Genomic DNA, 17,842 nt, shown 5'->3' with positions numbered 1-17,842 from the left:
AAACGCAAGAAACGCATGGAGGGCGCGCGTGTGACGTGCTGATTTTCGAGCTGTAGACTGGCCGCAGACTGGCTGCAGAGGTTCTTTGTCATGTCAAACAAACTCTACGGGCGCTTACGTTTTTTCAGGTTGCAAGACAAACTTACGGCCAACGTGCGTCTTTCTCCACGAACAAAAAAAATGCAGCGATTTGGGAAACGCCAAAAATCGCACGACCAAAAAATCGTATGTCCGGTTGTGACCAGTCAGTGCGAATGAAAAAGGAAAGGTGGCCGGTGTCGAGTGCAGATGTTTCCTATGTAATGTTCTTTAACACATTTAGCAAGGACAATAACTGAACACATTTTGAGCGAGTGTAACTTACAAGCAAAACAGAAAGGCATAAATAAAGAATGCAAAAGAAATAAATACATAAATAATAATAATAAATCTTCCGATTTCACGCGCCCCACCTGCAATGCCTCTGCGCCCCACTAGTGGGGCGTGCCCCACACTTTGAGAAACGCCGAGTTAACCTAACCTGCATGTCTTTGGACTGTGGGGGAAACCGGAGCACCCGGAGGAAACCCACGCGGACATGGGGAGAACATGCAAACTCCGCACAGAAAGGCCCTCACCGGCCACAGGGCTCGAACCCGGACCTTCTTGCTGTGAGACGACAGTGCTAACCACTACACCACCGTGCTGCCCAATGGAGAATATTAACAAATGAAATGAAGTTGACCAGACAAAACATGAAACATCTTGGGTTTATACTGTCTGCTATGAAATACAGGTTAAAGTAAATTTAGATATCACTGCTTTCTTTTTTATTTACATTGTCCATACCATCCCAACCTTTTCTCAGTTCGGGTTGTAAATCAACCACCATAAAGCTTTTACAGAGGAAAGTAAAAATGAAAGCAGAAACTGCTCTCTCACTCAGTTTTCTTTTGGGTTCTGCAGGGTCCAATCCTAACGCATAGCTTTAGTTTTAAACTCCTTTATATACTGGCATGCAGACGCCCCTCTTTAGTTCAGACCACAGATTTTTCTGGAGATGGAGATGACCACTGCAAAACAAATATTTGTTTGCCAACTATTTCTGTCTTGATTTGGATATAAGTTTGAGGTTATTATCTTGTGAAAAGATTCACTTATGTCCAACATTTAACCTCTTGACAGAGGCAACTGTCCTGGTGCTTATCAGAGTGATGGCATCAGATGCTCCTGTAATACCGGTACCTGCCACAAAACAGCCCCAAATCATCAATGATCCACCATAATATTTCACAGTGGGTATTAGGTGCTTTTTCCTTGCAATGCAGTTTCCCTTTATTAGCTAAACATGGCATTGGCAAGCATGAAAAAAAAAAATTATTTCGGGCTCATCTGACCAAACAATAATTATAGTTCAAATGCCACTTGGCAGACTTCAGTGCTGATTTTTGTAGATTGCTCTCAGGAAGGGTTACTTTTTGTCCAACCCCAAGAATCTTTAAATATACTATATTTAGATATTTACTATATTAGCATATGAGTATACTAGCATATTTGCTTGGGAGTGGCAGCAATGGCTTCGGTGAGATTCTCCTCAAACATTAAGATCTGGTGTATGGAAGAAGTTTGATGTCATGGTAAATTACAATGTGCTCTGCTGTCTGTTGCACTCAGGTAGTCTCTTCTCATTCATTCTGGGCTAAAGAAATCGGCAGAGTGATTGGGAGGTTCATTGCTGAAGCCTGCAGATATGAGAACGTATATGGTGGTGGAGAATGCAAGCGTCAGAAACACATCAAGGGCTAAAGAGACTAATGAGTCTTTGACAGCACACCTACCTCAACAGGATGGGAAATAAGAAAGCCCCATGCTTCAGCCCCTTGAGAGTCACACCAGAGAGCTAAATGTTTATTCAACTGTGTTTAATTTTGCTACAGTCTAAACACACAGCTTTTATTTCATTATATGCTGCTAGTCTGCATGGATCACTCAAACAGTGTCATTATAAAACTGCAGTTAGCCTATTATATTTTTTATAATGTTGAATGTTTTAATCAAATGAAAATGGACACCGAACACATATTCTCTCAAAATCTTCCGTATTTAATGAAGCAAACCCGGCAGCCATGTTTGTTTACAAATTGTCACAGTTGCTCGCTAACGCGTAAGTTTTACATCTCTGACGTGTGACGTCATGTTGTCTTGACAACCATGCAATATTGTAAACCATATTCAACGCTCATTCTCCATTGGGTAGTGACGTAATACACGTAGGATAAGCGATATGCTAACAATATTGCATGCTATCAAACCAAATGAATGAAACCCGCTAGAAGAGAACAGAATATATGTTTTTATTCCATTGAAAAAGTGTCCTGTATATATAATGATTTCCGATGTTTCACTCCGATGACGTCACTCCCAGTGTTTTCCCGCTGATTAGACGCGTGTTGTCAAAATGGTGAACCGGTTCAAAATTAAAATTCTTTTGATTAACTTGTGTAATTTTTTTTTGTGGATGTGTCCATATAATATAAAGGACATTACACAGTGGCGCAAAGATATGAAGTTTATCTTCTCATGTTAAAAATATTTTCAATATGTTCACCAGTCGAAGATAAACTTCATATCTTCGTGCAACCATGTAATATCATATATATATATATATATATATACACACACACATACAGTGGCATGCAAAAGTTTGGGCACCCTTACTGAAAATGTCTGTTACTGTGAATAGTTAAGTGAGCAGAAGATGAACTGATCACCAAAAGGCATAAAGGTAAAGATGGCACATTTCTTTAATATCTTCTGCAAGAAAAATAAAAAGATACATTCTTACCATCAAATATTTCATCCATATTTCGCTGCTTTCTTTGTATTTTTTGGGGATTGGTTTTGGAGTGGTTTTTATTTCGTCCTTGGTTGGTTCAGCAAAACACTCTGCCATTTTGTTTTTCTATACTCACAGTATATGAGCTGATATCCTAGTAGTAGAGTAGCCAATCAGAGTGTGCGATTGCTCATATCCATTGAATGTGGATAGAATATATATACAGTGGCATACAAAAGTTTGAGCACCCTTGTCTGTTACTGTCAATACATGTATGTTAAGTGAGCAGAAGATGAACTGATCACCAAAAGGCATAAAGGTAAAGACGACATTTCTTTTCAGCGTTTTCTGCAAACTTTGTGTATTATTTTTGTTTTGTGCAATTGGAGAGTTAAAAAAAGAAAAGGAACACCATGCAAAAGTTCGGGCACCCCAATACATTTGAGTTCTCAGGTAACTTTTACCAAGGTTCCAGACCTTAATTAGCTTATTGAGCTGTGGCTTGTTCAAATTCTTCGTTAGGAAAGGTCAGATGATGCAGATTTCAAAGCTGTATAAATTCTCTGACTCTTCAAACTTGTCCCTAAAATCAACAGCCATGGGCTCCTCTAAGCAACTCCCTCGCATTCTGAATAATAAAATAATTGATGCTCACAAAGCAGGAGAACGCTACAAGAACGTAGCAAAGTGTTTTCAGGTAACTGTTTCCTCAGATTGTAATGTTATTAAGAATGGAGATCAAGGTGAGATCTGGAAGATGAAGAAAACTTTCTGAAAGAACTGCTCATTGGATTGCTAGAAAGGCAAATAAAAACCCCTGTTTGACTGCAAAAGACCTTCAGAAAGATTTAGCAGACCCTGGAGTGGTGGTGCACTGTTCTACTATGCAGCGACACCTGAACAAATATGACCTTCATGGGAGAGTCATCAGAAGAAAACCTTTCCTGCGTCCTAGCCACAAAATTCAGCATCTGAAGTTTGCAAATAGCCCTGTGATGACCTGGCGACTTGTCCAGGGTGTACCCTGCCTTTCACACGTAGTCAGCTGGGATAGGCTCCAGCTTGCCTGCGACCCTGTAGAACAGGATAAAGCAGCTAGAGATAATGAGATGAGATGAAGTTTGCAAATGAACATCTAAATAAGCCTGATGCATTTTGGAAACAAGTCCTGTGGACTGATGAAATCAAAATAGAACTTTTTGGCCACATTGTGCAAAGGTATGTTTGGAGAAAAAAAGGGTGCCAAATTCCAGGAAAAGAACACCTCTCCAACTCTGAAGCATGGGTGTGGATCGATGATGCTTTGGGGTTGTGTTGCAGCCAGTGCCACAGGGCACATTTCATTGGTCGAGGGAAGCATGAATTTGAATAAATACCAGCAAATTCTGGAAGCAAACATCACACCATCTGTAAAAAAGTTGAAGTTAAAAAGAGGATGGGTCCTACAATAAGACAATGATTCAAAACACACCTCAAAATCTACAATTGTTTTTGCTCAAGAGGCACAAGCTGAAGGTTTTGCCCTGGCCCTCACAGTCCCCTGACCTAAACATCATTGAAAATCTGTGGCTAGATCTCAAAAGAGCAGTGCATGAAAGACAGCCCAAGAAACTTGTAGAACTGGAAGCCTTTTGCAAGGACGAATGTGTGAAAATCCCCCAGGTAAGAACTGAAAGATTATTAGCTGGCTACAAAAAGTGTTTACAAGCTGTGATACTTGCCAAAGGGGGTGTTACTAGGTACTAACTATGCAGGGTGCTCAAACTTTTGCTTCAGGCCCTTTTCCTTTTTTGTCATTTTGAAAATGTAAAAGATGAAAATAAAAAAATTGTTTTTGCTTAAAATATAAAGGGAATGAGTCATCTTTAACTTTATGCCTTTTGGAAATCATTTCATCTTCAACTTGCTTAACTGTTCACAGTAACAACAATTTTGACCGGGGTGCCCAAACTTTTGCATACCACTGTGTGTGTGTGTATATATATATATATATATATATATATATATATATATATATATATATATATATACACACACACACACACATATATACACACACAGTACCAGTTTTGGAGACACCTACTTATTCATAGGTTTTTCTTTATTTTCTACATTGTAGGTCAAATACTGAAGATAATAAAGCTATGTAATAACACATATGGAATTATGTGGTAAACAAGAAAGTGTTAAAAAACCAAAATGCTTCATATTTTAGATTCTTCAGAGTGGCCACCATTTACCTTGATGATGCTTTGCACACTATTGGCATTATGTTAACCAACTTCATGAAGTAGTCACCTGGAACTAGTGGAATCTGTTGTCTTCTTAATGCATTTGAGACCACCACTTGTGTTGGTATCCAGTAAATAGCCCTATTCAACAACTGTAGTAATCCATATCATGTCAAGAACCACTCAATTTAGTAAAGAGAAATGACATCCATCGTTGCTTTAAGACATGAAGTGTGAGTCAATCCAGAAAATTGCAAGAGATTTAAATGTATCGTCTAGTGCAGTTGCAAAATCCATCAAACACTCTGATGAAACTGGTTCTCACGAGGACTGTCTCAGGAAAAGAAGACCAAGACTTACCTCTGCTGCAGAAGTTCATTAGAGTTACCAGCCTCAGAAGTCACCAATTAACATCACCTCAGATTAAAGCCTGCATGAATGCTTCAGAGTTCAAATAGAATACACATCTCAACATAAACTGTTCGGAGTAGACTGCATGAATCAGGTTTTCACGGTCAAATTGTTGCAAAGAAACCACCACTAAAGGAGGCTAATAATAAGAAGAGAATTGCTTGGACAAAGAAACACAAGGAATGGACATTAGAACAGGGGAAATCTGTACTTTGGTCTGATGAGCCCAAATTTGAGCTTTTTGGTTCCAACTGCCATGTCTTTGTGAGATGCAGAAAAAGGGGAATGGATGGTATCTGAATGTGTCGTTCCCACCGTGAAGAATGAAGGAGGGGGTGTGATGGCGATTTATTCAAAATTGAAGGCACATTTAACCAGCATCACTACCACAGCATTCTACAGCAACATGTCATCAAATTTGTTTTGACCCAATGGACCCAAACAGGACAATGACCCAAAACACACCACCAAGCTATATAAGCATTATTTAACCAAGAAGGAGAGTGAAGGAGTGCTGCATCAGATGACATGGCCTCCACAATCACCCAAGTTAAACCCAACTGAGGCTACATCCACACGACAACGGCAACGAGATTTTTTTTTTAAATACCACGTCCACATGGGCAATGGATCAGTAAAATATCAGGTTCATATGGCAACGCAACGCTTGCTGAAAACGATGCAATACACATGCCACACCACTACGTGCGCTGTAAGACGGTCCCATTGGAGACACCAGAACAATAGAAGTAGACGCATGCGCATAACTGCGCATGCGCACAGTGACTATCCCTGTCACTGTCACACGCACACACTTTCTCACTCCCTATCCTATGGATATAGTCCCTTTAAATCACGTGCTCGTTTTTGAATGGAGACGCGGAAAGAGGAATGAATGGGGGTAGATGGAAGCTGGTACGCCAACATTCTGATATCCTCCAGAATTCTTTAATGGTCTGGAATAAATTGAATGCTACATGTTGATGGATTACTTTGTTCTTCTACACCCTTTTTGAGGAATGTATTGTCGGACTTAAACCAACATCTGAAGAGGTGAGATCGCGCCTTTTTTTCCCTATTTTTGCTGGCGGGATTGCCTCTGCCCTAAGGGCTATTCTCTCACTCTCTCTCTCTCTCTCACTTTGCACCATTACACAATAAATATTCACAGTGAAAATATTTTGTAAGCGCGTTTCATGAACCAAGTTATAGGATTTGTTGACAACTCGCATCGAGTTCGTTACACTTCTACCCGGCGTGAAGCACTGACAGTCATGTGGTTGTGACGTCATCGTAAACAAATCTGTTCTACTCATCCAGACGACTTCGCAACGGCTCCGTTGCCAGATTTTTTCACTCTGGAACCCGTTCTCAAAAGATTTAGTTTTGGGACACCCAAAATGCCGGTGCCATGTGGACGCCAGGCCGAAACGATAAACAATTTTATCAGATTCACCTGAATCCGTTGCTGTGTGGACAGGGCCTGAGATGGTTTGGGATGAAATGGACGACAGAGTGAAAGAAAAGCAGCAAACAAGTACTCAACATATATAAGAACTCCTTCAAAACTATTGGAAAACATTCCAGGTGAGTACCTCATGAAGCTGGTTAAGATAATGCCAAAAGTGTGAAAAGCTGTCATCAAAGTAAAAGGTAGCTACTTTGAAGAATCTAAAATATAAAACATTTTGATTTGTTTGCACTTTTTTTTTTTGCTGACTACATAATTCCATACATGTTATTTCATAGTTGTGATGCCCTCATCATTGTTCTACAATGTAGAAAATAAACATAAAGAAAAACCATTGAATTAGAAGGTATGCTCAAACTTTTGACTGGTACTACATGGAAATTTTGAATTATTGAAATTTCATTGCATTTTCTAGACTGGTAATCCATTGCTTGCCATGGGGAAGCTGGAGTCAATCCCAGCTAACATCAGGCGAGAGGTAGGAAACATCCTGCATGGGTCACCAGTCCATCGCAGGGCCAACATAGAGAGATAGACAGCCATTCACACTCACATTCACACCTGTGGGCAATTTAGAGTAGCCAGAATGAAACCCATGCAGGCACGAGAACAAACGCCACACATGCCCCTTTTCCACCAAAGCAGTTCCAGGGCTGGTTTGGGGCCAGTGCTTAGTTTGGAACCGGGTTTTCTGTTTCCACTGACAAAGAACTGGCTCTGGGGCCAGAAAAACCGGTTCCAGGCTAGCACCAACTCTCTGCTGGGCCAGAGGAAAGAACCGCTTACGTCAGCGGGGGGGGGCAGAGTTGTTAAGACCAACAACAATAACAAGACCGCGAAAGATCGCCATTTTTAAGCGACGAGAAGCAGCAGCTGTACAAACGCGAAGTCATCCATTATTATTGTTGTTGTTGTTGCTGCTGCTTTTTCCGTGTTGTTTTTGCTTCGATATTCGCGCCAAGGTTTATGCAAACGTAGCGACGTAACTGACGTATACAGCGACGTAATGACGTATACAACGACGTAACTGACGTATACAGCAACGTAATGATGTGGCTTCCCTTAGCACCGCGAGCTATGGAAAAGCAAACTGGTTCTCAGCTGGCTCGCAAGTTGAACGAGTTGTGAACCAGCACCAGCCCTGGCCCCGAACCAGCCCTGGAACTGATTTGGTGGAAAACGGGTAACAGAAAGGCTCCAGTCAGTCATGGGGCTCAAACCCAGAACCTTTTTGCTGTGAGGTGACAGTGCTAACCACCATGCTGCATGAATTATTGAACTATTATGTACAACCCCAATTCCAAAAAAGTTGGGACACTGTCTAAACTGTAAATAAAAACAGAATGTGATAATTTGCAAATCATAGCACCCCTATATTTCATTGAAAATAGTGTAAAGGCAACATTTCAAATGTTGAAACTGAGAAATTTTATTGTTTTTTGAAAAATATATGCTCATTTTGAATTTGATGTCAACAACATGTTTCAAAAAAGTTGGGCCAGGGGCATGTTTACCACTGCGTTGCATCACCTCTACTTTTAACAACACTCTGTAGACATTTGGGAACTGTGGAGACCAATTGCTGTAGTTTTGAAAGAGAAATGTTGTCCTATTCTTGCCTGATATACAATTTCACTTGCTCAACAGTTCGGGGTCTCCTTTGTCGTATTTTGCACTTCATAATGTGCCAAATGTTTTAAATGGGAGACAGGTCGAGACTGCAGGCAGGCCAGTTTAGCACCTGGACTCTTTTACTACATAGCCATGCAGTTTTAATATGTGCAGAAAGCGGTTTGGCATTGTCTTGTTGAAAGAAGGAAGGTCTTTCCTGAAAAAGATTTTGTCTGGATGGCAGCATATTGCTTTGAAACATGTATATATCATTCAGCATTAATGATGCCTTCCCAGATGTACAAGCTACCCATGTCATGTGCACTAATGCACCCTCATACCATCATAGATACTGGCTTTTGAACTGTGCAGTGATAACAAGCCGGATGGTCCCTCTCCTCTTTAGCTTGGAGGACATGGTGTCCATGATTTCTAAAAAGAATTTCTACTTTTGATTCGTCAGACCTTGGGACAATTTTCCACTTCACCTCAGTCCATCGAAAAAGAGCTCGGGCCCAGAGAAGATGGCAGTGTTTCTGGATATTGTTTATATCTGATTTTAACTTGCATATGTGGATGCAGTAATGAACTGTTTTCGCAGACGATGGTTTTCTGAAGTGTTCCTGAGCCCATACAGTGATTTCTACTACAGATGTGTCTGCTTTTAATGCAGTGTCTCCTGAGGGCCTGAAGATCACAGGCATCTAATGTCAGTTGTCAGCCTTGTCTCTTGCATACAGAGATTTCACCAGATTCTCTGAATCTTCTAATGATATTATGTACCACAGATGATGTGATCCCCAAATTCTTTACAATTTTACACTGAGGAACATTATTCTTAAAATGTTGCCACGCAGTCTTTCACAGAGCGGTGAACCCCTCCCCATCTTTACTTCTGAGAGACTCCACCTCTCTGGGATGCTCTTTTTTATACCCAATCATGTTACTGACCTGTTGCCAATTAACTAAATTAGTTCTTTTTAGCATTACACAAATTTTTCAGTTTTTTTTGTTGCCCCTTTCCCAACTTTTCTGACTCATGTTGTTGACATCAAACTCAAAGTGAGCATATATTTTTCAAAAAACAGTAAAATTTCTCAGTTTCAACATTTGATACTTGAAAATAGTCTTTGTACTATTTTCAATGAAATATCGGGTTTTCATGATTTGCAAATTATCGCATTTGGTTTTTATTTACAGTTTACATACTGTCCTAACTTTTTTGGAATTGGGGTTGTATAAACATTATTTTATATTATTTTGCCCGTTTATTTAAAGGATGCCAATATCGCTACAATATTGGAACAATAGAAAAGCGAAATTACCTGAACAATGTCTCTTTCCGCGAAGCGTCCTCTGGATGACACTCTGACCTCATCACCATCCAACTCCTCCATAGCTGCCGGTGAGAAGAAACACTTGTTTGTTCTTCACACACTGTCACCATCATCCTTTCCTCACACTTTCCCACCCACTAGCATTCTAACAGTGTATTGAAATGGTGGGGATGTCAATGTTGGAGATTGTTTATACTTTTCATTGTGATTGGTATAATTCTGTGTGTTTTTCTGCCAGAAAGAGGAAGCATCTGTTTGTGCATATGTGTGTGTGTGTGTAGGCTGGAAGCAGATGTCAGTTAGCTCAGTCTCCGGAGGTGGCACAGGCTTAAGCACTGCTTCTCCAGGGAGAAGAGGGTACTTATGCTGTGTGTGTTGTGTGTTTAGAGTGTGTGTTTGACAATGCGTGTGTGTTATGTGCTCAGAGTGTGTGAGTATGTTTGTGTGCATGCCTCAGAGAGCATAGTATCGATCCTGGAGATCCAAGTGCGTATGTAAATGAGACAGTGGGTACTATGGGGCTTTGAGTGGTGGGTGACAGATGGCAGCTGAGGACACAGAGACAAGGACAAGATGAGGAGAAGCAGAGAAACAAGGGCAATGATGCAATGCAAGAGGACAAATAACCAAGGGCACAATGCAATCATGACTGCTCCCAGCACATTTTAAATCTATACACTGAACAGATTTAGGTGGTTTCAAATTAAAATGAATTTAAAGGCACATTCCAACGTTTTTTCAACCTAGTCTCTATTCATCACACCTCTCCCGGATGTGTGATTACCACTGAGAAAAGAATGAAAAACCAAATTACTTGAAACTCACTTATTAGTTTTTGGAGTCCCTACGAGGTAGCTGAAGCGCAGGGTAAAATTCTGAGAAAAAAAAAACCTCAGCGGTTAAAGTTGTACATTTACGAGAAAAAACTTGGATATTCTCTGAGATTGTAAAGTCATACATTTGTGAGAAAAAAACTTAGAAATTCTGAAAAACACTCAGAAAATCCAAGATTAAAAATTCAGAAATTCCAATTTACAAGAAAAAAAGTAATGCTTCCTGGCTGCGATGCATTCTGGAAAATGTAGGAGAAAATCTCTTAGTGCTTTATTGTTTTATATCATGGGATCAGGGACAAAACGGGATTTGTACAAGTGTTTGGTCACACCAGCAAATGCTTATCAGGGACATTTCCTATAACTCTCGGCTCAGCCATTTCAAAGTAACAGAGATTTGGGCAGATGAGAAGAATCCATGTACTGAAAGTAACAGGAAACTGCTCTTGCACAATAACTATACATTCAGAAACAGTTGAGATAAAAAAGGACACAGATAAACAAACCTGTGTGGTTTATGCATTCATACAGTTGCATACCAGAACCTGTATGCAACTGTATGAATGCTTACAGGAAGCACAATCAATCAATCAATCAATCAATCAATCAATCAATCAATCAATCAATCAATCAATCAATCAATCAATCAATCAATCAATCAATCACATGCTTCCCAGCTGCAGTGCATTCTGGGAAATGCAGCTGAAAATCTCTTAGAGTTTTATTCTTTTATAGGGCATGACTGAAGTGGAAAGACTGGATCTCATATAACTCCCAGCTCAGCCATGGTGTGATGACATTGAGCCACCCTTGTAAAGTGAAATGATCTGGTGAACTGACAAAAAAAAATTCCTAGGTTTTTTTGCTCGTAAATTTGTGACTTTTAAATCTCGGAATTTCTCAGGTTTGTGTCCTCAAAAATTCGTGACTTTATAATCTCAGAGAATGTCTGAGTTTTTTCTTGTAGATGTGTAACTTTAATCTTGGAAATGCTGAGATTTTTTTTCCTCAGAATATTACCTCCCTGCCTCTGCTCCATTTTTGTAAACGTACAATGGCCTTAATATGCTGAAGTAGGTTCCATAAAAATGTATATCTCAAAAATCAAAGTCCTTCCCACGCCATGTGGCGCATAGGGCGGCGCCGATCTCCATTTCCGTAGCCCTTGGCCTCTCGCCTATTACACAGCTAGGGTTACAGTGGGGGGCTAGTTCTCTGGTAACCACGAGAGTTTGACTCCTCACTCGCATCTGTATTGCAGTGTGCCTTGCCAGATGGCAGTAGGTACCATTTTTATGATGGTCTTTGGTTTTATATATATATATATATATATATATATATATATATATATATATATATATATACACACACACACACACACACACACACACACACACAGTGGTATGCAAATGTTTGGGCACCCCTAGTCAAAATTGCTGTTACTGTGAACAGTTAAGCAAGTTGAAGATGACATGATCTCCAAAAGGCATAAAGTTAAAGATGACTCATTCCCTTTATATTTTAAGCAAAAACAATTTTTTATTTTCATCTTTTACATTTTCAAAATGACAAAAAAGGAAAAGGGCCCGAAGCAAAAGTTTGGGCACCCTGCATGGTTAGTACCTACCTGTAGTAACACCCCCTTTGGCAAGTATCACAGCTTGTAAACACTTTTTGTAGCCAGCTAATAACCTTTCAGTTCTTACCTGGGGGATTTTCACACATTCGTCCTTGCAAAAGGCTTCCAGTTCTACAAGTTTCCTGGGCTGTCTTGCATGCACTTCTCTTTTGAGATCTAGCCACAGATTTTCAATGATGTTTAGGTCAGGGGACTGTGAGGGCCAGGGCAAAACCTTCAGCTTGTGCCTCTTGAGGTATTCCATTGCAGATTTTGAGGTGTGTTTTGGATCATCGTCTTATTGTAGGACCCATCCTCTTTTTAACTTCAACTTTTTTACAGATGGTGTAATGTTTGCTTCCAGAATTTGCTGGTATTTATTCGAATCCATGCTTCCCTAGACCAATGAAATGTGCCCTGTGCCGCTGGCTGCAACACAACCCCAAAGCATGATCGATCCACACCCATGCTACAGAGTTGGAGAGGTGTTCTTTTCCTGGAATTTGGCACCCTTTTTTCTCCAAACATACCTTTGCACAATGTGGCCAAAAAGTTCTATTTTGATTTCATCAGTCCACAGAACTTGTTTCCAAAATGCATCAGGCTTATTTAGATGTTCATTTGCAAACTTCAGACACTGAATTTTGTGGCTAGGACGCAGGAAAGGTTTTCTTCTGATGACTCTCCCATGAAGGTCATATTTGTTCAGGTGTCGCTGCATAGTAGAACAGTGCATCACCACTCCAGGGTCTGCTAAATCTTTCTGACGTCTTTTGCAGTTAAACAGGGGTTTTTATTTGCCTTTCTAGCAATCCAATGAGCAGTTCTTTCAGAAAGTTTTCTTCATCTTCCAGACCTCACCTTGATCTCCATTCTTAATAACATTACAAACATTACAATCTGAGGAAACAGCTACCTGAAAACACTTTGCTACGTTCTTGTAGCCTTCTCCTGCTTTGTGAGCATCAATTATTTTATTATTCAGAATGTGAGGGAATTGCTTAGAGGAACCCATGGCTGTTGATTTTAGGGACAAGTTTGAAGAGTCAGAGAATTTATACAGCTTTGAAATCTGCATCATCTGACCTTTCCTAAGGAAGAATTTGAACAAGCCACAGCTCAATAAACTAAGGTCTGGAACCTTGGTAAAAGTTACCTGAGAGCTCAAATGTATTGGGGTGCCCGAACTTTCGCATGGTGTTCCTTTTCTTTTTTCACTCTCCAATTGTACAAAACAAACATAATACACAAAGCTTGCAGAAAACGCTGAAAAGAAATGTGTCGTTTTTACCTCTATGCCTTTTGGTGATCAGTTCATCTTCTGCTCACTTAACTATTCACAGTAATAGACATTTTCAGTAAGGGTGCCCAAACTTTTGCATGCCACTGTATATAAATTCTATCCACATTCAATGGATATGAGCAACTGCACACTCTGACTATTCTACTACGAGGATATCAGCTCATATACTGTGAGTATAGAAAAACAAAATGGCGGAGTGTGTTGCTGAACCAACCAAGGACGAAATAAAAACTACTCCAAAACAAATCCCCCCCCAAAAAAAGCAGCAAAATATGGAATGAAAGTATTTGATGGTAAGAACGTCTCATCTCATCTCATTATCTGTAGCTGCTTCATCCTGTTCTACAGGGTCGCAGGCAAGCTGGAGCCTATCCCAGCTGACTACGGGCGAAAGGCGGGGTACACCCTGGACAAGTCGCCAGGTCATCACAGGGCTGACACATAGACACAGACAACCATTCACACTCACATTCACACCTACGGTCAATTTAGAGTCACCAGTTAACCTAACCTGCATGTCTTTGGACTGTGGGGGAAACCGGAGCACCCGGAGGAAACCCACGCAGACACGGGGAGAACATGCAAACTCCGCACAGAAAGGCCTTCGCCGGCCATTGGGCTCGAACCCGGACCTTCTTGCTGTGAGGTGACAGCGCTAACCACTACGCCACCGTGCCGCCCTGGTAAGAACGTATCTTTTTATTTTTCAAGAATTATTATGACAGCATTTTTCACAAACTGCTACTGCCATTTTGCTGGTTTGTTAACATTCTAAGAGGAAATGATTTTGTCGGACATTTTGCACAAAGTTTTTAATTTATCGAATCCACAAAAAATTAAACTGCTTTGTTTTTCAAAATCCAGTGAATGTGGATAGAATAAAACAGTTATTCCTCTCAATCTCCTCACACATGGCTTATAGCCAACTCAGCACTACGCGCCTCATCAGCTATCAACTCATGTACAACTCAATCTTGTGGACAGAATATCTTACCATCGCTATTATTATGAAGTTTTATTAAACTTGCCAACACTGCAGAGGATCTGTATGACACAATTCTTGCAAGTTTTTGTGGTATCCAAGCACAACCAATTGAAAAATAAGTGTTTCCATATGTAATAACTATAAAATCATTCAAGTAGCCCAATTTCTGAAAGTTATGCAATACAGATGTACAGTAAATAAAAATTTGAAACTGAAACTGACTGAAAAATTCCTGAAAACATTCTCAAAAAATGTGTTTCATATAATCCTTTTTTCCCAGAACCTTTACACCTAAATTATATCCAAGTTTCGTGTAAAAAAAATTTAATTGGAGTTTCCCTTTAAGTTCAATTTTTTAATTTCACCAAAATCTCTTGGTGTTGGCTTTCCATAAGAACACTATTCGTGAAAAATCTTAGTTTTTGCTATCTTGCTTTGCAAATTCTCCTCTACAAATGTGGTACATACCTAGAGATTATTTTGAGAAGCAGCTGACAGTCTCATAGGCAAACTAAATTTTTAAGTAAAAGTCTACAAATTATTAAGCTGAAGCTCTTCTATTGTGTCTCTGTGTGACAATAGGCTTTCCAAACAAATAATTCATGGCATGTGTCTGTGTACATCATGAATAGGACTCATAATTATTCAGATACAGAGTTTGCGTGGTGTACTGCACTTCAGGCCATGCAGCATAACTTCGTTGTAGAAATTCAGAAGGGAGACTTGACACAGGCTGTTACCCCGGACACTGTGCATAACATGGTGTATCTAAGTGCGTATGGAAGTGAGGTTATTAATCTTGCTATGACCGAAGGGCAAACCACACACACACACACACACACACCGTAAACTTACCATCAAACTCAGCCGGACCAACACCCACAATGATGATGGACATGGGTAAAGCTGAAGCCTGAGGAAAACACAACCAGACGCATATAATTATTATAAGCAATATCAAGTGCAATGGAAGAAAGCATTCTGATTTAAAATGACTCAAAATGGCATGAACACTTTTGCATCCTACAAAACTGAATAGGCCATTCAAACATGTATATGGATTTTGAGCTCGTACAGCAATTATTTGACATTTAACATGCCTCTTAGATGCTTTCCATAAGTACACTATCAGTCAAAAATCTGAGCGCATTAGACTAAATATACAGTATATTTTTAATTGCTTGTAAGATATTCTGATAAAGGCTTATGGTTGAAATTTTTTTCAAAGATAAAAGTTAATGCCCATGGATATTTTCTTCTCAATCAAAAAGTTTAGTCCCTCAGAAAAGCAGCATCTTTTCGTGGTGCATTTTCATACATTCAGAATATTGTACAAATAGAGTCCAGTTTTACTTTTTTCAGCTGTTCACATTGAAAAAAGTAAAACATAAAAGTTTTACTTTTACGTAAAAAGTAAAAAAAAAAAAATTCACATATTCTGGTTTTATGTGAAATTCAAATTGTCTCACATTGACAACAGCTTCTTTGGTCTGCACCATATCTGAAATGACTCCATCTGTGATCATCAACAGCACAAAATACTGGGAGCCATCAGTCACATCCTGCGCTGCCCTGAGACACACACAGACAGAGTGAAGAGAAATAAGGTTGGAGGACTTTACTGCATTATATTATGTTCCTTTACAGAAAATGATCAACATTACAACATATAATGCTGTAATAATAACTAAGCTAGCTCTATGTGAGTTCATATAATCAATTCTAACTAACTCTATACACACATATATGTACAATAATGGGAAATGCAAATTCTGCAGGAATAATATGCAGTACCAGGAATCCTCATTACACTCATTACACCCTGCAGCCCAGAAAGCAATGTACAAATGTCACTTTGACCTTTCAAAATATCTCCCTCCCATGTAACTGAATACATGAATTCGCTTAAATAAATATAGAATGCTTGAATTAAAACATCTGCATATGTGGGTTTTTTTCTAAATATTTTATTCACCAGCGGAATTATTAACTTTATTTCACCAATTCGGATCATCCACCATTCAATATATTAATAACTAATTCAGATATCTGCTAAATATTTACAGTTGGACTTGCACCTCCTACAATAAGCGCCTGCTGACAGATTCAGTCTGAGAAGGAAAACTGGATCAATTTTACATAAGATGAATAGTTTTTCTTGCTCATAACTATATTCAGAAATACATGTAAATAGGGTTTGACCTTTCTACTGGAAGCATTTGTAAATGTGTGTGTGTGTGTGTGTGTGTGTGTGTAAAACTGAGGTTTGAATGTAACAGGCAGCGCAGCAGGCAATAAGGGGTCCCACTAGTTCGGTGTCTGATTGGTTCAGCATCACTGTGTGCCCACGGGGCAAAAATGCAAACTCACCAAGCAACAAAATGGCACAAGTCTCTCTATTCTCACAGACTTACCTTGCTACCTGGTTAATGACTGGAGCAAAGTTGGTTGGTCCATAAAGCTGGACTTTTCTGAGACTTTGGAAGTAAGCCTCCAGCACTTCCTCGATCCCCACACAGTTTGGGTCCTCATTGTTACCATTCTGCAGAAAATACACATACAGTACAAACAACACTAAGACCAGAGATTTCACCACTTCAAGCTGCTCTTTAAGCTTGTGCAAGTTCCTCATAACACTGTGGTGTATATTCAGGCCTCCAGCAGCCACTAAAGTGCCTCATATGTGGCTAGTTATTAGACTGCTAGATTGCTCACTGGTGGGAGTGAACTCATGACCCTACATGAGCAACGAGCAGGAGGGAGTGAGATTGAATGCAGACAAAAGTGGATCAGGAACCTTTTAAGATTTTGAGTATTTCTTCGGCTACACTGCCACAAAAGGTTACCTTTCTAAACCTTTTAGACACATTCACGTTTCTTTATCCAAATTAAAATGTTAAATTCCTTTCCAATTCAGAAGAACGAAACGTTCCCAAATTTAATCAAACTGAACTGAGATTGGTACACTGAAATATCTGGAAAATTACACAATAAATGAACCTTTTGGATAAAATAAAAAAAGGAAACTCTGAGCAGTGGGTCTTCAAGGTCAATGCATGGGTCCGTCTTCTGGATTCCGTATGAGTGCTTTGTTTCTGTCCTGATACGGCTTTAACCCAGAAAAGAGGAAACAGCGGGAACGTAAAAGTGTTTAAATAATTCAAATACACGAACAAAAGGAGTGAGGAAGACATTGGTTTGGTACATATTATGTCATTGTTGTAATT

The 17,842-nt window shown here is 39.6% G+C and overlaps 1 protein-coding gene across 1 annotated transcript in view; it reads right to left on the bottom strand.

Annotated features, from left to right (window-relative positions):
- LOC132885144 (copine-9-like) overlaps positions 1-17,842 on the bottom strand; it is a 246,495-nt gene that overhangs the window by 13,817 nt on the left and 214,836 nt on the right. Inside the window, exons 17-20 of the mRNA XM_060919485.1 lie at positions 17,030-17,157; positions 16,085-16,187; positions 15,471-15,528; positions 9,865-9,938 (exon numbers count right to left, since the gene is read on the bottom strand). Of these exons, the coding sequence (XP_060775468.1) occupies positions 9,865-9,938; positions 15,471-15,528; positions 16,085-16,187; positions 17,030-17,157 (363 nt within the window). The remainder of the gene's footprint in view (positions 1-9,864; positions 9,939-15,470; positions 15,529-16,084; positions 16,188-17,029; positions 17,158-17,842) is intronic.

The sequence above is a fragment of the Neoarius graeffei genome, chromosome 4 (genome assembly GCF_027579695.1).
Source record: "Neoarius graeffei isolate fNeoGra1 chromosome 4, fNeoGra1.pri, whole genome shotgun sequence".
Taxonomy (NCBI): domain Eukaryota; kingdom Metazoa; phylum Chordata; class Actinopteri; order Siluriformes; family Ariidae; genus Neoarius; species Neoarius graeffei.
Note: the sequence above shows the minus strand (reverse complement) of the source record. Positions and strands in the feature narration are given on the sequence as shown.